This window comes from Gorilla gorilla, chromosome 13 (assembly GCF_029281585.2).
Source record: "Gorilla gorilla gorilla isolate KB3781 chromosome 13, NHGRI_mGorGor1-v2.1_pri, whole genome shotgun sequence".
NCBI lineage: Eukaryota > Metazoa > Chordata > Mammalia > Primates > Hominidae > Gorilla > Gorilla gorilla.
In genome coordinates, this window is record NC_073237.2 from 71,126,842 (window position 1) to 71,149,186 (window position 22,345).

Genomic DNA, 22,345 nt, shown 5'->3' on the forward strand with positions numbered 1-22,345 from the left:
CAACATAATGAGATCACATCTCTACAAACACATTGAAAAATCAGTAGCATATTTATACATCAACAATGAACTACTGGAAAAATAAATCAAGAAAGCAATCCCATTTGTGATAGCTTAAAAAAAAATACCTAGGAATAAATTTAACCAAGGAGGTGAAAAATCTCTATGAGGAAAACTGTAAGACACTGATGAAAGAAATTGAAGAGTTCACAAAAAAATGAAGACGTTCCATGTTCATAGATTGAAAGAATTAATGTTATGAAAGTGACCATACTACCAAAAGTGATCTATGGATTCAATGTAATTCCTATCAAAATATCAGTGATATTCTTCACAAGAATATAAAAAAAAGATCCTGAAATTCAAATGGAATTATAGAAGACCCCTGAATAGCCAAAGAAATACTGAGCAAAAGAACAAATCTGGGAGCATCACACTACTTGACTTCAAAATACATGAGAAAGGCATAGTAGCCAAAACAGCATCATACTGGCATAAAAACAGACACATAGACCAGTGGAACAAGATAAAAGACACATAAATAAATTCACATATTTACAGCCAACTGATTTTCGACAAAGGTGCCAAGAACATTCAGTGGTAAGGGATAGTTTCTTCAATAAATGGTGCCAGGAAAACTGGATGCCCATATGCAGAAAAATGAAACTAGATTCCTATCTCTCACCATATACAAAAATGAAATAAAAATGGATTAAACACTTATATGTAAGACCTGAAACTGTGAAACTACTAGAAGAAAACATCAAGGAAATGCTTCAAGACTTTGATCTGGGCAAAGATTTTTGGGTAATAGCTGAAAAGCATGGCAACAAAAGCAAAAATAGACAAATGGGATTACATCAGGCTAAAAAGCTTATGCACCACAAAGGAGAGTGAAGAGACAACCTACAGAATGGGAGAAAATGTATGTAAACTATCTATCCAAAAAGGGATTAATAACCAGAAAATATAAAGAACTCAACTCATTAGGAAAACAATTCAATTTAAAAACAGGCAAAAGGTCAGTCTCACTGGCTCACACCTGTGATCCCAAGAATTTAGGAGGCCAAAGAGGGAAGACTGCTTGAGCCCAGGGGTTTGAGACCAGCCTAGGCAACATAATGAGGCTTTGTCTCTACTAAAAATTAAAATTAAAAAATTAGCCAGGCATGGTGGCAAGTGCCTGTAGTCCCAACTACTCAGGAGGCTGAGGTGGGAGGATCACTTGAGCCAATAAGTTCGAGGTTGCAGTGAGCCATGATCACACCACTGCACTCCAACCTAGGCAACAGAGCGAGACCCTGTCTTTTAAATAAATTTTTAAAATTAAAAAAATTAATAGGCAAATGATCTCAACAGACATTTCTCAAAAGACATACAAATGGCCAATAGGCCTATGAAAAAATGCTCAACATCAATAATCATCAGGGAAATGCAAATCAAAACCACAATGAGATACTATCTCACTCCAGTTAAAATAGCTATCATCAAAAAGACAAAAAGTATGCATTTCACTGCAATATCTAAATAAATAAACTAAAACCAAACAAAAATGACAAAAAATAAATACTGCAGAGAAAGGGGAACCCCCATTCACTGCTGATGGGAAGATAAATTAGTATAGCCACTATGGAAAATAGTATGGAGGTTCCCCAAAAAACTGAAAATAGGGCCGGGGGCAATGGCTTATGCCTGTAATCCCAGCACTCTGGGAGGCAGAGGCAGGAGGATCATCTGAGGTCGGGAGTTCGACACCAGCCTGGCCAACATGGTGAAACCTTGTCTCTACTAAATATAGAAGAAAAAAAAAAGTTAGCTGGGTGTGGTGGTGCATGCCTGTGATCCCAGCTACTCGGGAGGCTGAGGCAGGGGAACACTTGAACCTGGGAGGCGGAGGTTGCAGTGAGCCAAGATCGCACCACTGGACTCCAGCCTGGGCGATAGAGCAAGACTCAGTCTCGGAGGAAAAAAAAAAAAAAAAAAAACTGACAATAAATCTATCTATTACATGATCTAGCAATCCACTACTGGGTTATATCCAAAAGAACGGAAATCAGTATATTGAAGAGATATCTGCACAACCATGTTTATTGCAGCACCATTCACAATAGCCAATCAAACTAAGTGTCCATCGACAGATGAATTCAGTCATGAATTAATTCACAAAAATGAAATCCTGTCATTTGCCACAACGTGGATGGAATCAGAGGTCATTATATAGTGAAATAAGCTAGGCAAATATCACATGTTCTCACTCACATCAATTTCATTAAAAAGCTGATCTCATGGAGATAGAGAGTAGAATGGTGGTTATCAGAGGCTTGGAAAGGTAGGTGGGGAGAGGGTGAAGAGAGGCTGGTTGGCTGGAAGCAGTGGCTCACGCCTGTAATCCCAGCACTTTTTGAGACCAAGGTGGGTGGATCACTTGAGCTCAGGAGTTTGAGAACAGCCTAGACAACATGGCAAAACCCTATGTCTACAAAAAAATACAAAAATTAGCTTGGCATGGTGGTGTGTACCTGTAATCCCGGCTACTTGGCAGGCTGAGGTAAGAGAATCACTTGAGCCCAGGAGGTGGAGGTTCCAGTGAGCCAAGATGGCGCCACTGCACTCCACCCTGGGAGACAGAGAGAGACCCTGTCTCAAACAAAAAAGAAACAAAAAAAAAAAAAAAAAAAGAGAGAGAGAGAGAGGGAAGTTGGTTAATGGGTACAAAAATACGGTTAAATAGAAGAAATACATTCTGGCATTTGTTAACAGTAAGATGACGAAAGTAATTTCTTGTGTATATTAATAGAACAAGAAAAAATATTTGAAATGTTCCTAATACAAAAAAAGTAATAGATGTTTGAGGTGATGTATATCCTAATTACTCTGGTTTGAGCAATACACATCAGATGCATGTATCAAAATATCATATGGACCCCAAAATATGTACAATTATTATGTATCAATAAAAATGGGGGTACTTTATACGTGTAACTATGTTCTCATTTCTTTTTGTTGGGCTACGTCAATTAGCTTAAAAGTTTGAGAAAAGTCACACACACACACACACACACACACACACAGGAGCTTTAAGTCAACCTCATTGTTCAACGTTATAAGTGTCTGGCACATTGTAGGCACTGAATAATCAGTTTCCATTACAGTTGTCCCTCCAAATCTACAAGGGATAAGTTACAGGAACTCCCATGGATACCAAAATCCTTTTATGCTAAGGTCCCCTATATAAAATGGCATTGTGTTTGCATAAAATCCATGTACATTTGCCCATATACTTTAAATTATCTCTAGATTACTTATAATACTTAATACAATGTAAGTGCTATGTAGTAGTTGTTATACTGTGTTATCTGTACTATTTTTTGTCTTATTTTTTCTTTTTTTAACATTTTCAATCTGTGATTGGTTGAATCTATGAACAAGGATCCTGTGGATACGGAGGGCCAATTTAATTATTCAGTTATCTAAAGGTTGGTGTCTACATAAGCACACGAAAAAAAGCAAAAAAAATTTTCTGGAAAGGGAGTTTTCAATCTAGATTTTAAGGGGACCAAGGGTTCTGTGAACACCCTGAAATTGTATGTAAAATATGTGCTTGTGGCCAAGCGCGGTGGCTCACACCTGTAATCCCAACATTTTCGGAGGCCGAGGTGGGCAGATCACTTGAGGCCAGGAGTTCCAGATCAGCCTGGCCAACATGGTGAAACCCTGTCTCTACTAAAAATATAAAAATTAGCTGGATGTGGTGGTGCAAGCCTGTAGTCCCAGCTACTTGGGAGGCTGAGGCAGAAGAATGTCTGGAACCCGGGAGGTGGAGGTTACAGTGAGCTGAGATTGAGCCACTACACTCCAGCCTGGGTGACAGAGCGAGACTCCGTCTCAAGAAAAAAAAAATAAGAAAAATTTTAAAAAATTATGTAGTTCCTGGGGATAAGCTTGGGAAGTACACTCTAGACTTGGATTGCAACTTTCAGGGAAAGATTATATATTATCTCCATAATATGGCAAAGATCAATATTAACTATTTTGAGTGCAATATTACTCTCCCGCTTTTTGTTTTGTTTTGTTTTGAGATGGAGTTTCACTCTTGCTGTCCAGGCTGGAGTGCAATGGCACGATCTCGGCTCACTGCAACCTCTGCCTCCAGGATTCAAGCGATTCTCCTGCCTCAGCCTCCAGAGTAGCTGGGATTACAGGCTTGCATCACCAAGCCCGGCTAATTTTGTATTTTTAGTAGAGACAGAGATTCACCACGTTGGTCAGGCTGGTCTTGAACTCCTGACCTCAGGTGATCTGGCCGCCTCGGCCTCCCAAAGTGCTGGGATTACAGGCGTGAGCCACCGCGCATGGCCTGTTTTGTTTTGTTTTTTTTTCAGTTACAAACATTATAAGGTGACTAGTGTTACAGCATAATAAACACACATGAACAGACGATCGTGGTGCATGTTTAACTGAATCAGAGTCAATTAATGATAGCCATACTCACAGTGTTACAAGGTAATTAGACAGAGAGGATAATAAAATGTAAATGCCTGAAACCTCTGTTACTTTTACATGGTCGAATCAGATATCGCTCTCCATACTTTAATTTTTGTAATAGCTGCAGGTAACCCTAATGCCAACAGTCCTACCTAAGATGATGTTGTCCTCACCCAGACAGGGAAATTGGTGTCAGGGAGCAGAGAAGTCCCAAAGAAAAGAACTCTATATACCTGGTATTTAAAGAGAGGAAGGAATTCCTTCCGGGTCCAAAAGATTATCCAGGGAGGGCAGAACATCAGGACAGGGAATGGAGGCCTGGAGCTGGCAGACAAAACTTAAGCAGGGAATGTCTTGTGCTAGAACAAACACTGCTCCATGTACCCCCACAGTGGCTGGGTAACCACAGATCCTTGTGGAACGGGGTGTCTGGAAGAGGGTAGGGAGTGTTTCTTCTCTCATGTCCTCCCTCCCTTCCTAGAGAGACTCCATCAGGTTTATCAGCTTCCACCTACCTGCACACACCCAAAATTCCTCCAACAGAAAAGAAAGCAGGTGTGGTCCTCCCCAGCACATGCTGCAAAGGGGAGAATCTGTATGAAGAGCCTAATCACCATCATTTATTGAGCAGCTATTAAACATGGGGCACTTGCTTTACCTTCGTTTTCTTATTTAATCCTCACAACAACACTATAAGGTAGGCACTATGATTATTCCCATTTAATAGGCTGTATCTTCTCAGACTCAAAAGTAGTGCAGTTTGAAGAGAACTACACTAGAGCTCTGTAATTTTTATGAGTCAATCTTAATGACTCATCTATAAGTTCTTATTTATTCTCCTTTGGTGTAAATCTTTATTTCTTCACTTCTGAACTACTAAACTGTGCCTATCTGGTCTTCTATCCTCCATCGTGTACATCCAATTCATCCTCATCCTCCACACAGAGCCACTGAAGCATAAGATGAGCCAGCCTAGAGGCCTCACCACTGCTGCAAGGGGTTGGAGTAGCCAAAAACAAACACTTCTGTAGCTTAATACAAAAAACTGGGATTGAGAACACTCTAATACTCATGCTTCATTCATATTTTCAGTCAAATTTTCAGGTTTTTAAAAGGGAAAATGTGTTTTGGCATATTTAATCTTTAGAACACATTGAATATTGTCAACCACTTACTTAGAATAACTTAAATCTACTATGATTGTGATTATGGTTGATTGTAACACATGAGTGATTTTCCCTGCCAGGAAGACTGCTCTAGAAGCCTTCTTATGACTTGGCATCATTGAGTGACATTTGGTCCAATGAGGCCATAAACACTGTCATGTGATGGCCATTTTCTGAGGGATAGTTTGTTTCATAGCACTATCAGTACTCCACAGTAATGGAGTCATAGGCGGAGTAACACTTGATAAACAGCAAAGATGAGCTTTAAAAAAATTCTCTTACACTTAATGACCAGCAATTAAAATAATAAAACAACATCCATAGCAACATTGTGCACAGGTCAGAGAAAATGTGACAAATAAAATTCTCATAATATTTTGTGAAAAAAACAAATAGGACTATATCTGGTCTCAAGTTTGACTTTTCTCTAGAATTTTCAAATCCTAGAACCATGCATATATCAATATAATATGTTGATGGGTTAAAAACAAAAACGAATATGAATCGGTGGTTGAGACATACCTAAGAGTGAGGGTTCTGTTTCCTGATCACCTATCTCTATGAACCTCTGGCTTTCATTCTAGAAAAAAAAAAATAATAAAATAATAATCATTCCTTTTTTTCTTGGAGAAATAAGCCAATAAAAACAAATAAAGAAAAAAGAAAAAATCATTATTGAAATACAGAAAAGTCATTCTTAAAATCAATAACTTAATTTGACTTTTGCTAGGACAAATCTTTCCAATCTTTCTTGATTTCTCTTGACCTCTATGACATGTGTCCAAGTAGAAATTCTCCCCCTGCACCCCCGCACCTTGGTTTTAGAGATGCTGCCCTCTCTTCTTTCCTCTCTGACCACTCTTCTGCCTCCTACCATTTCTGTAACTTAAATGAGGTATTGGTCCTAGGTATGTGATAATAGTTTTCTTTCTCTCTTCTCCTTTAATAGCTCAAAAACTCCCCTTGCTTCAGTGGACATGTCCAGGCTAATAACTCTAAAATAAATATATTATTTCAGCCCCAAGACTTCTCCTGCCTGAGAGTCCTATGTGCTAAACATATGCAACAACCACTGAGTCCAGTTCAATAACTCTAAGCTTGCCTATGATTATTCTCACCAAATTATCTTCCCATTCTCGTGTTCCTATTTCTAGTAATGATCCAATTACCCACCATCTTACCAAAACTTGAAACTTCAATATCATATTTTATTCAACTCTCTGTGTCATGGCCCCTTCCCAATCACTAGCATATCTTTTTTTTTTTTTTTTAGACGGAGTCTCACGCTGTCGCCCAGGCTGGAGTGCAATGGCACGATCTCAGCTCACTGTAACCTCCACCTCCCAGGTTCAAGCAATTCCCCTGCCTCAGCCTCCCGAGTAGGTGGAATTACAGGCGCCCACCACCACACCTGGCTAATTTTTATGTTTTTAGTAGAGATGGGTTTTCGCCATGTTGGTCAGGCTGGTCTCGAACTCCTGACCTCAGGTGATCCGCCCGCCTCGACCTCCCAAAGTGCTGGGATTACAGGCGAGAGCCATCACACCCTTCCTAGTATATCTACTAATAATCATTGCCAAACTTCAATGGATTTTTTTTCCTGCATTAGAAAGCCTTTTCTTGCCAGGCATGGTGATTCACACCTGTAATCCCAGCACTTTGGAAGGGAGAAGCAGGAGGATCTCTTGAGCCCAGGAGTTCAAGATACAGCCTGGGCAATATAGTGAGACCTTGTCTCCACAAAAACCTTAAAAAATTAGCAGAGCATGGTGTTATGTGCCCGTGGTCCCAGCTAGTGGGGAGGCTGAGACACGAGGATCACTTAAGCCTGGGAGGCGGAGGTTACAGTGAGCCAAGATTGCACCACTGCACTCCAGCCCGAGTGACAAGAGACCCTGCCGAAGGAGAAGGAGAAGGAGAAACAAAAAGAAAAGAAAAAAAAGGCTTTTCTTGCATTCCTTCATTTTCAATTTTTTTTTCATTCCTATTCTAGTTATCCTACTTCTGCCATTCAGCCCAAAATTTCTGGGTTACCATTATTTTCTCGTAGATGGCATCCTTTGCTTTTCTCTATTTTTTTTTTTGTTTGTTGTTACCAAATACAATTTCCTTAGAGCACCACTTTGATAGTATCCTTCCTCTGATCCATAAGCTTCAACGACAGTATTATTATAAAGGTTTAGACTGGGGCTTCTCACATTTTAACATGGATACAAGTCAGCTGGGGCTCTTCCTAAAATGCAGATTGGGATTCCACTGGCCTGTGGTGAGTCCTGAGGGTCTGCATTCCCAGCTCCATGGGGGTGGGGGGTGGGGGTGATGTTGATACTGCTGGTTATGGGCCACGTGTTGAAGATTTATGACCTTGGTCATGTTCAAGTCTCGTTTTCCTCATCTATCAAGTGGGGAGAACAATAGCTGATAACAGGCCTCTTGCCCTCACCTTTGCTGTCATTCAATCTATTCTCAATATAGCAGATAGAATGATTTTGTTAATGTGTAAGTCTGGTCATGTCCCTCCTCTGATCAAAGACTCCCAGTGCCTTCATTCTCACTCAAGTAAAGCGAAGTACTTACTTTGGCCTGCAAGGCCTATACGATCTGATCTATCCTTTACCTCCCTGACTGCAACTCCTAACATCCTCCTTCTTGCTTATTCCACTCCACCCTCACTGCCTTCTTTGCTGTTTTTAAAACAACAACAAGCTTCTTCCTTTAGGGTTTCCTCTTGCCTTTTATTATGTCTAAAATGCTCTTCCTCCAGATAGTTGCATGGTATGCTCCCTCACTTTCTTTAAACTTGGACTTGAAGGTCATTTTCTCAGTCATATCTTCCTTAGCCATGCTATCTAAAACTGCAAACATCCCTCCTTCACCACCAGGTCCTCACATCCTCTTCCTTGCTTTATTTTTCTCGGTAACATTTATCCATATCTAATATAGCAAATATTTTGCTTAGAGAATGTAAGCTCCAGGAGGGCACAGATTCTTGTTTCATTTAGTTATTCATACATTTCCATTTGTTTTATTTAGCTGATCCCTCAAGAACTAGAAAAGTGCCTGGTACATAAATAAATATTTGTTAACTGAGAAATAAATGAAGAATAATACCTACCTCAAATGATTATTATGAGGATAAGAAGATAGCACACATAAAGCATTTAACACAGTACTTTAAATAAAGTACCAAAATTATTTGATTCTAATTTAGTTATTTTTCAATAATAAGATGGATGAATACATTGTGGTAAATTCATACTGTAGAATTCTATGAAGCCATGGAAATAATAAATATTTATATGAATTAATATGGATACATCTCAATAACATAATGTTGGGTAAAAGAAGCAATGCAAAATAAAATTATATATATATATATTTGTGTGTGTGTATGAGTATATGTATATATTTAACACACAAAAACTAATCTAGACCAATGGACATCAGAATATTAATTACCTTTGTAGGTGGGAGGAGAGTGAGAGAATGCACGAAGCCGGCATCTGGGGTGCTCAAATGTTCAATTACTTAATCTGGGTGGTGCGTACACAACATTTTCACTGCTTAAGAATTCATTGAATTATATACCCATGATTTGTATGCTTTTTGTGTATACGTTATATTTCAATTAAAATGTTTTCTTTAAAAATGAGAAAATGGTCTTTATGCTAGGAAACACTAAGCATAACTGAGGAGAGAGAAATTAATTGAAAGTTTATGTAATAAATGTCAAAACTACCAGTCTTCCTTTTTTTTTTTTTTTTTTTTAAATGGAGTCTCACCCTGTCACCCAGGCTGGGGTGCAGTGGTGCAATCTTGGCTCACTGCAACCTCTGCCTCCTGGGTTCAAGAGATCCTCCTGCTTCAGCCTCCCGAGTAGCTGGGACACAGGCGCGTGCCATTACGCCCAGCTAATTTTTTGTATTTTTAGGGAGACGAGGTTTCACCATGTTAGTCAGGATGGTCTTGATTTCCTGACCTCGTGATCTGCCCGCCTCAGCCTCCCAAAGTGCAGGGATTACAGGCGTGAGCCACCGCACCCGGCCCAGGCTTCCTTTTACTTGAATCCCAGAACTTAGTCAGCCAGGGCTTTCCCCTCCAGACAGGTTAGGTGATTCTTCTCTGGAGACTTTGACAAACTAGGAAAAAAGATTTGATATTACGGTCAGGCGCTGTGGCTCACACCTGTAATCCCAGCGCTTTGGGAGACCGAGGTGAGCGGATCACCCGAGGTCAGGAGTTTGAGACCAACTCAGCCAACATGGTGAAACCCCATCTCTACTAAAAATACAAACATTAGTCAGGCACGGTGGCAGGCACCTATAATCCCAGCTACTCGGGAGGCTGAGACAGGAGAATTGCTTGAACCCAGGAGGCAGAGGTTGCAGTGAGCTGAGATCGCACCATTGCACTCCAGCCTGGGCAACAAGAGCAAGACTCTGTCTCAAAAAAATAAAAGACTTGATATTAGGAGAGGAGTTCTCCAACATAAGGCTTAGCAGATCACTCTGTAATGAAGGCTCCAGCTGACAAGCCTCACACATGCACACAGCATTAATTAGCTTTTGTTTTTTGTTTTCTGTTTTTGCTTTTTTGACACAGACTCACTCTGTTGCCCAGGGTGGAGTGCTTCAGTGGGGTGATCTCAGCTTAATGCAACCTCTGTCTCCCAGGTCCAGGTGAGTCTTGTGCCTCAGCCTCCGGAGTAGCTAGGACTATAGGAATGCACCACCACGCCGGGCTAATTTTTTTTTTTTTTTTTTTTTTTTTTTGTATTTTTAGTAGAGATGGGGTTTTGCAATGTTGGGTGGTCTGGTCTCGAACTCCTGGCCTCAAGTGATCCACCCACCTTGGCCTTCCAAATAATTTGCTTTTTAATATGCAAATCTTAAATATGCTCAGATAGCCAAAGGCTACTGGATATTTTAGAAAAAATTTAATATGAAGTAAAGAAAACAAAGCAGGGAGGAAAAAATTGTCAAAAAATACATCATTCCTGTGAGACTACATCAAACAAAAAGCTTCTGCAGAGCAAAGAAAACAATCAACAAAATGAAAAGGTAACCTATTGATCAGGAGAAAATATGTGTGAACCATATATCTGATGAGTTAATATCCAAAATATATAAGGAATCCACACAACTCAATAGCAAAATAATAATAATCATAACCTAATTTAAAAATGGGCAAAGACCTGAATAGACATTTCTCCAATGAAGACGTAAAAATGTCCAACAGGTAGGAAAATGCAAATCAAAACCACAATGAGATATCACTTCACACCTGTTAAGATGGCCATTACCAAAAAGGCAAAAGATAACAAGTGTTGGTGAGGATGAGGAAGTAAGGGACCGCTTCCACACTGTTGATAAGAATGTAAACTGTAAAAATGTAAATTTTTACATTTTACATAAAAATGTAAAAATGTAAATTTTTAAGTAGTTTTGTAGAGACTCGATCTCACTATGTTGCCCAGGCTTGTTTCAAACTCCCGTCCTCAAGGGATCCTCTCACTTCTGCATCCCAAAGTGTTAGGATTGGAGGCGTGAGCCAAGTGCTCAGCCTATGTGGAATCTTAAGAGTTGAATACATAGAAACACAGAGTAGAACGGTGGTTCCCAGGGGCAGAGGAGGTAGACTGGAAATAGGGTGATGTCGATTGTTTTGAAAACACTCCCGAACCGGTTTTCCCTCTGCTCTCCCCCGACAACGATCAACACAGACAAGAGTTCTGTGACCCCAAAACATGCGGAGATTTCTCCCCACCTGCAAGCAAGCAAGCAAGCAAGCAAGCAAGCAAGCAAGCAAGCAAGCAAGCAAGCAATCATTTCAGCAGCAGACACCAGCTGGGTGTCCCCCAGTTGAGTTCTGACACGGTCTTCCTGGAGATAGCGTCAGATCCCACAGGTTGAGGGCTCTCCCCGCAAGACTGTCCGTCCCCTCCTTCCCTCCAGTTACAAGTCCGGGCCTTCGGAACTTCTGACTGACTAGCTTCAAGTTGGAGTTCCTATGAGTCCCTCTTTGGGTTAATTTGCTAAAGCGACTCACAGAACTCAGGGAAACACTTACCTTCACCAGTTTATTACAAAGTAGATTTTAAAAGATACAAATAAACAGCCAGATGACGACATACACAGGGCCAGCTCTGAAAGGGTCCTGAGTGCAAGAGCTTCTGTCCCTGTGGAGTTGGGGTGTGCCACCCTCCCAGCACACGAATGAGTTCTTCCTCACCTTCCTGTTGGCCTCCAAGTGTTCAGTTCCCCGGAAGCTCTCTGAACTCGCTCGTTTGGGCCTATTACGGAGACTTCATTGGTTGTTCATGGTTGAAGCACGAACAATCATGGCGAAATGTGATTGGATAGCCGGGCGCGGTGGCTCAGGCCTGTAATCCCAGCACTTTGGGAGGCCGAGGCGGGTGGATTGCTTGAGGTGAGTAGTTTGAAACTGGCCTAACATGGTGAAACCCTGTCTCAACTAAAAATACAAAAATTAGCTGGGCATAGTGGCTGGCGCCTGTAATCCCAGCTACTCGGGAGGCTGAGGCAGGAGAATCGCTTGAACCCGGGAAGCAGAGGTTGTAGTGAGCTGAGGCCACTCCACTGCACTCCAGCCCAGCAACAAAGCAAGATTTCGTCTAAAAAAAAAAATTAAAAAATAAAAATAATTGATTGCACAAAAAGGGTGTGATCTAAACCCAGCAAGGTCTGTCTGTTCAGTTCAGATTCTTCTTGCTTTCCGTGCAGCATTCCTTCCTCCAGAGTATGCAGCAAGACCGTATCTGGAATGAGGGTCTTACGACCCACAGATTCGAGTGCTGCCTTGGGACTCTAATGAAAAGAGGGCAGGAGAAGGTCAGAGGGAGTGATTCTGTCACTTGAGGCCTACTTCTGAGTCTTAACAAAAGACTGTAACAAGGGCTATGGGAGTTATGAGCCAGGAACTGTGGATGAAAACATATATACGTATTAGGCTGGTGCAAAAGTAATTGCAGTGTTTAAGTTCTGTGAGCTGCACAGTGGCTTGCACCTGTATTCCCAGTGCTTTGGGAGGCCAAGGTGAAAGGCTTACTTGAGGCCAGGAATTCGAGACTAGCCTGGGCAACATAGCGAGACTCCTGTCTCCACAGATAATGAAAAAATTAGCCAGACATGGTGGTTTGCACCTGTAGTCCTAGCTACTCAGCAGGCTGAGGCAGGAGGACTGCTTGAGTCCAGGAGTTCAAGGTTGCAGTGAGCTATGATTGTGCCATTGCACTTTAGCCTGGGTGATGGCATGACCCTGTCTTAAAAAAAAATCAATTAATTAATTTAATTAATTAATCTTCCAGAAAAATCTTCCAGAAAGTAGGGCAAAAGACAATAATTTGAAAAATAAATGGAAAAGCTATGAAAACTTGTAGACCAGCCCAAGAGTCCTAAGATAGAGAGAAGGGAAAAAACAGAGTCAAGGATATTATCAAGAAATTGATTCAAGAAAATTTCCCAGCATATAAGTCTAAATTCTAAATTGAGCATCCATCACAATGGATGAAAAGGAATTCAAATTATTGTGAAAGTCTACAACAGTGGGAAAAAAATAAAAGCCCCTATAAGCTTTTGTGATAAAAATGTCATACAAAACTGAAGAATCAGAAGAGTATTGGATAACTCAATGGCAACATTGGAAACTAGGAGACAATGGTCCAGTGGCATCAAAAGTTTGAGGAAAAATTATTTCCAATGTAGAGTAACACATTCAGCTAGACAATAAAATGCAAAAGTGAATAAAAATATTTTCAGGTGTTCAGAACCTGAGATTTTCCTAACATGCTCACCTCTTAAGAGCTACTAGAGGATTGGCTCCACAAAAACAATGGAATAAACTGAAAATGGAAAGTAAGGGGTTCAGGGAACAGGGGAGCCAATATGAGAAAAAGTAAAAAGAATCCACAGGGTGAGAGGGAAAGGAGGCCCCAAAACAAGGGCTGTGCAGTAGGTGCAATGAGCAACTAGACAGAATTGAGCAGGCATGGAGAATGTGGGGAGATTTTCTTCAATAAGTTGCAAATGATAAAATACCTAGAACATGTTGAAAATAATTTACTAATCGGGGTGGGGGGAGATTGAGCTTGAAATACTAGAAAATACATAGACAACTAAGCAAGTAAAAAAAAAAAAAAACTAATTCCAGGAAAGGAATAATCATGGTGATATGGGTTGGCTGTGTCCCCACCCAAATCTCATCTTGAATTGTAGTTCCCATAATCCCCACATATCGTGGGAGGGACACAGTGGGAGATAATTGAATTACAGGGGCGGTTACCTCCATGGTGTTCTTGTGAGAGTGAGTGGGTTCTCACAAGATCTGATGGTTTTATAAGGGTTTTCCCCTCTTTTGCTTGGCACTTCTTGCTGCCACCATGTGAAGAAGGATATGTTTGCTTCCCTTCCACCATGATAGTGAGTTTCCTGAGACCTCCCCAGCTCTGTGGAACTGTGAGTCAATTAAACCTCTTTCTTTTATAAATTACCCAGCCTCAGGTATGTCTGTAACAGCATGATAACAGACTAATACACATAGTATATTACAGTTTCCTATTCTGTGCAGATAAGGAATCTTAGTATACTACGTATTCTCCTGTGAGTAGCATTTTCATAATACTGAAAATCCTGAATACGGAACTAGCCAAGGTTACAATATATCTATATGGAGAAATGTATGTGTGCGTATGTGTGGTGGGGGTGGCAAAAGGAGCTAAGTTCTCAGCTTCCATGGTGAGTTATCAAAACAAAATACCTAAAGCTAACCAAGAAATAACAATAAAAACATGTTATTGAGGGATATAGAGCCATAAAATAAAATAATCAGCTGAAGGAATTGAACCTTGAACAAGCCAAGCAACACATATAAAAATGAACTTTAAAAAATAACAATGGGCCGGGTGCAGTGGCTCACGCCTGTAATCCCAGCACTTTGGGAGGCTGAGGCAGGTGGATCATGAGGTCAAGAGATCAAGACCATCCTGGCCAAAATGGTGAAACCCTGTCTCTACTGAAAACACAAAAATTAGCCGGGCGTGGTGGCAAGTGCCTGTAGTCCCAGCTACTCGGGAAGCTGAGGCAGGAGAATCACTTGAACCCGGGAGGCAAAGGTTGCAGTGAGCCGAGATTGCACCACTGCGCTCCAGCCTGGTGACAGAGTGAGACTCCATCTCAAAAAAAAAACAAACAAAAAAAACTACATAGCAATGAAATCAGCCAGCCAGGAGATGAATTTTTTAAAATTGTGGGCCGGGTGTGGTGGCTCACGCCTGTAATCCCAGCACTTTGGGAGGCCAAGGCGGGTGGATCATCTGAGATCAGGAGTTTGAGACCAGTCTGACCAACATGGAGAAATCCCATCTTTACTAAAAATACAAAATTAGTCAGGCGTGGTGGTGCATGCCTGTAATCCCAGCTACTCGGGAGGCTGAGGCAGGAGGATGATTTGAACCCAGGAGGAGGAGGTTGCAGTGAGCCAAGATCACACTGCTGCACTCCAGCCTGGGCGACAGAGTAAGACTCTGTCTCAAAAAAAAAAAGTGTTTAAAAAAGAAACATCCTAGGAACACTAGAGGGCATTGGAAAATAAGAAATAAATACAAATTTAAAAGAGAAACATCTTGAGATTTAGCAGTTTCTTCTATTTTACTTCAATTTCTTACCTTCTATTAAATTCAAGAAAAATTGCATGTAATACATTTTATTTTAAGTGGCTTATTGCATGATAAGCCAATAAGCATTTTACAAAATTCTTTCTATCTACCTTTCCTCTATGCATCTATATATTTCAATTCACCAATCCCTCTGTCCATCAAGAAGTTCTAGATGTGATGCTCATCTAGTGTTACTAAACATTACTTCTAAATTACAGTGATATCATAAAATTCTTTTTTGTATTTATCTGTGTTGCTTAAATTTTTACAAGTATGTTTCTTTTCAGTAAAGTCAAAGCCATTCTATTTTAAAATATTAAGAGATTTCAAGCTCACAAAAGGTCACAAGAGTATGTTAAAACAATACAAGAGTGTTCTAAACAACGTCATACTGAACAGGCAAAAACTGGAAGCATTCCACCTGAGAACTGGAACAAGGCAAGGATGCCCACTCTCATCACTCCTATTTCAAGTAGTACTAGAAGTGCTACCCAGAGCAATAAGGCAAGAGAAAGATAAAAGGCATTCAAATAGGAAAAGAAGTCAAACCATCTCTCTTTATGGAAAATGTGATCCTATAGCTAGAAAATCCTGAAGATTCTGCCAAAAGGCTCCTGGAACTGATAAAAACTTCAGTAAAGTTTCAGGATACAAAATCAATGTACAAAATAAATAGCATTTCTATATACCAGTCACGTTCAAGCTGAGAGCCAGAGGAAGAATGCAATCTCATTTAAAATAGCCACAGGCACAAAATAAAATACCTAGGGACACATCTAACCAAGGAGGTGAAAGATCTCTCCAAGGAGAACTAGAAAACACTGCTGAAAGATGTAAAACATGGCATAAACAAATGGAAAAACACTTCATTTCTAATGAATTGGAAGAATAGTATCATTAAAATAGCTGTATTGCCCAGAGCAATCTACAAATTCAACACTATTCCTATCAAACTACCAACATCTTTTTGCAGAACTAGAAAAAACTATTCTCAAATTCACAAGGAACCAAAAAAGTCCCCAAATAACCATAGCAATCCTACGCAAAAAGAACAAAGCTGGAAGCATCACATTACCCATCTTCAAAGTACACTATAAGGATTAGGTAAATAAAAGAGCGTGGTACTGGTACAAAAACAGACACATAGACCAATTGAACAGCATAGAAAACCTAGAAATAAAGCCACAACATTGGATCTTCGATAAAGCTGACCAAAATAAGCAATGGGGAAAGGACTTCCTATTTAATAAATGGTGCTGGGATAGTGGGCTAGCTATGTGCAGAATGAAACTGGACCCCTACCTTTTACCATAAACAAAAATTAACTCAAGATAGATTAAGATTTAAATGTAAGACCTCAAACTATAAGAATCCTAGAAAAAAACATAGGAAACACCATTCTAGACGTCAGCCTTGGGAAAGAATTTATGATGACTAAGTCTTCAAAAGCAATTGCAACAAAAACAAAAATTGACAGGTGGAACCTAATTAAACTAAAGAGCTTCTGCAGAGCAAAAGAAACTATCAACAGAGTAAACAGACAACCTACTGAATGGGACAAAATATTCACAAACTATGCATCCAACAGAGGTGTAATATCCAGAATCTATAAGGAACTTAAACAATTGAACAAACAAAAAAAAAATAAGCCCATTTAAAAATGTGCAAAAGACATGAACAGACATTTCTCAAAAGAAGACACACAAGTGGCCAACAAACCTGAAAAAATGCTCCACATCACTAATCATCAGAGAAATTCAAATCAAAACCACAATGAGATACCATCTCATGCCAGTCAGTATGGCTATTATTAAAAAGTCAAGGTCAAGTTCAGTGGCTCACACCTGTAGTCCCAGCACTTTGGGAGGCCAAGGCAGGTGGATCACGAGGTCAAGATATCGAGACCATCCTGGCCAACATGGTGAAACCCTGTCCCTACTAAAAATACAAAAATTAGCTGGGTGTGGTGGCACGCAGCTGTAGTCACAGCTACTTGGGAGGCTGAGGCAGGAGAATCACTTGAAGCTGGGAGGCACAGGTTGCAGTAAGCCGAGATCATGCCACTGTACTCCAGCCTGGTGACACAGAGACTCCGTCTCAAAAAAAAAAAAAAAAAAAAAGTCAAAAAACGACCTGGTGCAGTGGCTCACTCCTGTAATCCTAGCACTTCAGGAGGCCAAGGTGGGTGGATTGCCTGAGCTCAGGAGTTTGAGACTAGCCTGGGCAACATGGCGAAACCCTGTCTCTACTAAAAATACAAAAAATTAGGCAGGCATAGTGGCACATGCCTGTAGTCCCAGCTACTCGGGAGGCTGAGGCACAAGAACTGCTTGAACCTGGGAGGTTACAGTGAGCTGAGATCGTGCCACTGCACTCCAGCCTGGGCGACAGACAGAGCGAGACTCTGTCTCCACACACACACACACACACACACACACACACACACACACACAAAAGTCAAAAAACAACAGATGCTTGGCAAGGCTGCAAAGAAAAGGGAACACATATACATTGCTGGTGGGAATGTAAATTAGTTCAGCCAGTGTAGAAAGCAATTTGGAGATTTCTCAAAGAACTCGGAACTACCAATCAGCCAAGCAATCTCATTAGGGTATATATCCAAAAGAAAACAAATCTGTCTACCAAACAGACACATGCACTTGCATGTTCTTTGCAGGACTATTCACAATAGCAAAGACACAGAATCAACCTAGGTGCCCATCAATAGTGACTTGGATAAAGAAAATGTGGTACATATACACCATGGAATACCATGCAGCCATAAAAAAGAATTAAATCATATCCTTTTCAGCAAGATGGATGCAGCTGGAGGCCATTATTCTAAGGGAATTAATGCAGGAACAGAAAACCAAATACCACGTTTTCACCTATAAGTGGGAGCTAAACACTGGGTACTTAGGGATATAAAGATGGCACAATGGAAACTGAGGACTTCTTAGGGGGAGGGGAGGCAAGGGGCAAGGGGAAGAGTTGAATAACTGTTGGGTTATATGTTCAGTACCTGGGTGATGGACTCATTTGCACCCCAGATCTCAGCATCATGCAATATACCCAGGTAACCTGCACATGTAGCCCCTGAATCTAAAAAAAAATTAAAGAAAAAAAAAGGAGTGCTCTAAAAATCATGTGAATTTGGAAAAAAATAAATACAGGTTTAGCCATTTTCAAATATTAGTTTGATTTAACAAAAAAAGGATGAATTCAAATATATGTGTATAACTGTAGGTAAGAAGCAATAAGCCAAAATAATAACTGTGGTTGTCTCTGGGAAATGAGATTTTGATTTTTTCTATATCGTTTTGTGCCTTTGTAAATTTCCACAATGGGCACATATCATTTAAATAATCATAAAAACAGTATTCATTATATAAAAAATTAATAAATAGATTAGTTAAGTACAGATAGAGAGTTATGTACTAGGTTAACAACTTTGCCTGCTAGACTTTACAACTGCTTGTTTAACAATGGAACACAGTAATCAAAGAATACCCAGAAAGCTTAGGGTGGGAATGCTTTTAGACACTATTGAATACACCCACGCTTTTGCACTTGCAGTTTTACAAGCTCAAATGAGAAAACCTATCATGTTAATAAAAATAAAAATATTGGAGGGAGCGCCCTTCCAGGAGAGAGGTGGCTGCCGTAGTGACAGCCTGGTGCTGCGGCTCTTTCCCTGCAGTCCTGCTGAGGAAGCATGCGTCCCTGGCGCTTCCTTCTCTTCAGGCGGAGAGCTTGGGATGTGGTAATGCCAGCCATACTTCTCAGAGCCGTGGCCAGATCTCACCGTATATTATCAAAAGCACATCAGTGCAGAAGAATTGGTCATCTAATGTTAAAACCACTTAAGGAATTTGAAAATACCACATGCAGCACACTGACAATACGTCAAAACTTGGATTTGTTCCTTCCTGATAAAACAGCTGGTGGTTTGAATAAATCTCAGATCCTCGAAATGAACCAAAAAAAAAAAAAAAAAAGATCAAATACTAGCATGCTCTCTCCATTAAATGCTGCTCGTTGCCAAGATGAAAAAGCACACCTTCCAACCAGGAAATCCTTTGGTACTCACAGGAGAGTGACCCACAAACCAAATCTATTGGGTTCTAAATGGTTTATTAAAATATTAAAGAGGCATTTCTTATCTGTATCAATGGAAACATTTGTTCCAAAACAAGACTTTCCACAGATCAAGAGACCACTAAAAGCATCCAGGACCAGGCAGCCATCCAGGACCAACCTTCCCGTTCTGTCTGTGAACGAGGTAAAGTGGGGGTGGCCACGGCTCTTGTGCTTAGTGATCATTGCCCACGCTAAACCAGTGTGCGTTTGCACCCCAGCCTTACCACCAACATAAGAGAAATGGCAGTCAACTCAGACTTCTTCATCAAGATCTTTGAAGCATAATAAATATTCAAAGGGATTCAAAATCTTAATTTTTAAGAATTAATGATACATATAAAAACAAAATACAGGCAATAAAACATGAAAATATAGTTTATAAAAGATTTAGTTATTGGTCTAAGGGAACTGAAAAAGAGGACTAGTATTAAGTCCAGTCTAAGAACGGAACTGTAAAAAAACAACACAAAACCCATTAGAAAAAAAAAAACTAGAAATTCTTCATCAAATTTAAAAAAAAATTGTAACTCTGCAGACAGATAAGCCTTTATTAGCCTGTGGCAACTGTGCGTGGGGCGGTGAAATGACACACTAGGATAGACTCCAAAAGCAGCAGGGGAAGAGGGCCTTGCTTTTTTATCCTCTTAAGGTTTAAGGGGGTATTTTTTATTCATCTGCAAGGGGTTTATGGGAATTTTTCTGCTACAATTTGCATTTCTCCTTTAATAACAATTTAAGGGTCAAAATCAAGCCCCTGGTAACCTTTGTATCTTGCATAATACCTAGAACTGTGCCTTGTACTTAAATGTTTATTAAATTGGAAAAGATCGGAAAGAGGCAAGAGGATCTTTAATGTCGATAGTCATCAACATTAAAGATATTTTAAACTTGATGAAGACTTCTGAATCTATCAGAAAACAGGTTAGAATGTCTGTCTTTAAGTCTTGATTCTGAAACGTAACCCCTGAGCCTGTTTAATTTTGGCTGTGTTTTTATTATGGTGTAGCTGACACCCCTTAGAAAAGTATACATACCTTTACTCATCCTCAGATCCTGAAGCTAGGAATTAACAAATGGTTTTTGTGTTGGATTCTGGAATGGTTTCAATTCTTGTATGGTTTCTGTGAACCCAGGATGTGAAGGATGGAAGCGTTGTGCAAGTATTGTTCCCCCTTTCCTTTTGCTGGAGCTTTGGGGTAACCTGGGAAATTCAGTATTTAAGTGTCCAAGATGACATTAAGTGTAAAAACCTGAATCCATGGCAGATCCAAAAAAGAGAAAGTTCAACTCATGTTGTTCTTTTGTTACATCTAGCAGCACAGTGCCTCAGGTTTCTTAGGAAGGAGCTGATACAGCCAGAGAATTCCCTAGGCTCTGTTTCTTTGGGCCATCCCTTAGACTTGGAAGCAATTTTCCTAAATACCATTTCTTATTTTTCTTTAGGATTTTTTTTTCTACTTCCTGCCAGGAAAGGATTTGAAGTAATTTTCAACATTCAACATAGTTTCAAATGAGATAATAAATACTGTCACATATTAGTCAAAGCAAATAGTTGACATGAACAGAGAAATAAATGTTATAAAATACCTGAAATGAATAATCTAGTCGAATGTTTTGTTTTGAGAGGCCCAGTAATTAAAAGAGGAAATCGTCCTGGGATTTATTGTTTGCTGTTTATTGTTGTGGGGGAGGGCAGAGTAAAAACATAAAAATATCTTAAGAGAAATAATTTTTTCCGGCGCTGAAATTAAGGAGTCAGTTATTTCATGGGTCCTGTTATAGAAGATATTATATAACACGATAGACAATGACTTCAGTCGGAATTTGGCAAAAAGAAGCCTGTGCTGTCTTTCGGAAAGCACAGGAAAATAATAGAAAATCATATGTTTCTGGCTGGGTGGTGGCTCACGTCTGTAATCCCAACACTTTGGGAGGCCGAGGCAGATTACTTGAGGTCAGGAGTTCAAGACCAGCCTGGCCAACATGGTGAAACCCCATCTCTACAAAAATACAAAAATTAGCCAGGCGTGGTGGTGGTGTGTGTCTGTAATCCCAGCTGTTTGGGAGGCTGAGGCAGGAGAATCTCTTGAACCCAGGAGGCAGAGGTTGCAGTGAGCCAAGATCAGGCCACTGCACTCCAGCCTGGGTGACAGAGCGAGACTCTGTCAAAGAAGAAGGAGAAGGAGGAGAAGGAGAGGGACATATGTTTCTAAAGTGACCTGAGATAACTTGAAGATTTTACTTTTCATAGAGAAAGCAGTCTTGGCATGACTAGGTAATATGTCCCCAGGACCAAGACTGACTTTCATCTGCCCCAAATTGAGGGCCACTCCATTTTCATACGGCCACCATAGTGCTGGTAAACCCTTTACACAACTCTTGACTGAGACGAGGAAAAGACTCTGCTTTGTGTCAGAAAGCATGTGGACTTTGTTTTGTTCCCATAGTTGCACCAAACTCATTTTGTTTAGCCCTGTAGAACAGCATGCATCTGGAGTTGGCTGAATGAGGTTTCAGTGATGCTGTCTGTCAAAATTAAATCTTTACCTGGTCTCATTTTCAGAGATCATAAACTGAGATATTCAACCCACATCCCGTTGGCTTACAATTCCTAAAAGCAATAGTGGGTGCAGTGGCTCATGCCTATAATTTCAGTGCTTTGGGAGGCTGATGCAGGAGCACCGCTTGAGGCCAGGAGTTGAAGACCAGCCTGGCAACATAGCAAGACTCCCATTTCTAAAAGACTTTTTTAAAAAAAATTAGCTGGGTGTGGTGGTGTGCACCTATAGTCTTAGCTACTCAAGAGGCTGAGGTGGGAGGATCGCTTGAACTCAGGGGTTCCAAGCTGCAGTGAGCCATGACTGTACCTAACTCCATCCAG

The 22,345-nt window shown here is 40.3% G+C and overlaps 1 protein-coding gene across 1 annotated transcript; it reads left to right on the top strand.

The window, feature by feature from the left end:
• The first annotated feature begins 19,090 nt into the window (after positions 1-19,090).
• On the top strand, positions 19,091-19,699 carry LOC101141667 (required for meiotic nuclear division protein 1 homolog). The gene has a single exon (XM_063696219.1). The coding sequence runs from the start codon at positions 19,091-19,093 to the stop codon at positions 19,697-19,699; it is 609 nt and encodes a 202-aa protein (XP_063552289.1).
• Positions 19,700-22,345: the final 2,646 nt, after the last annotated feature.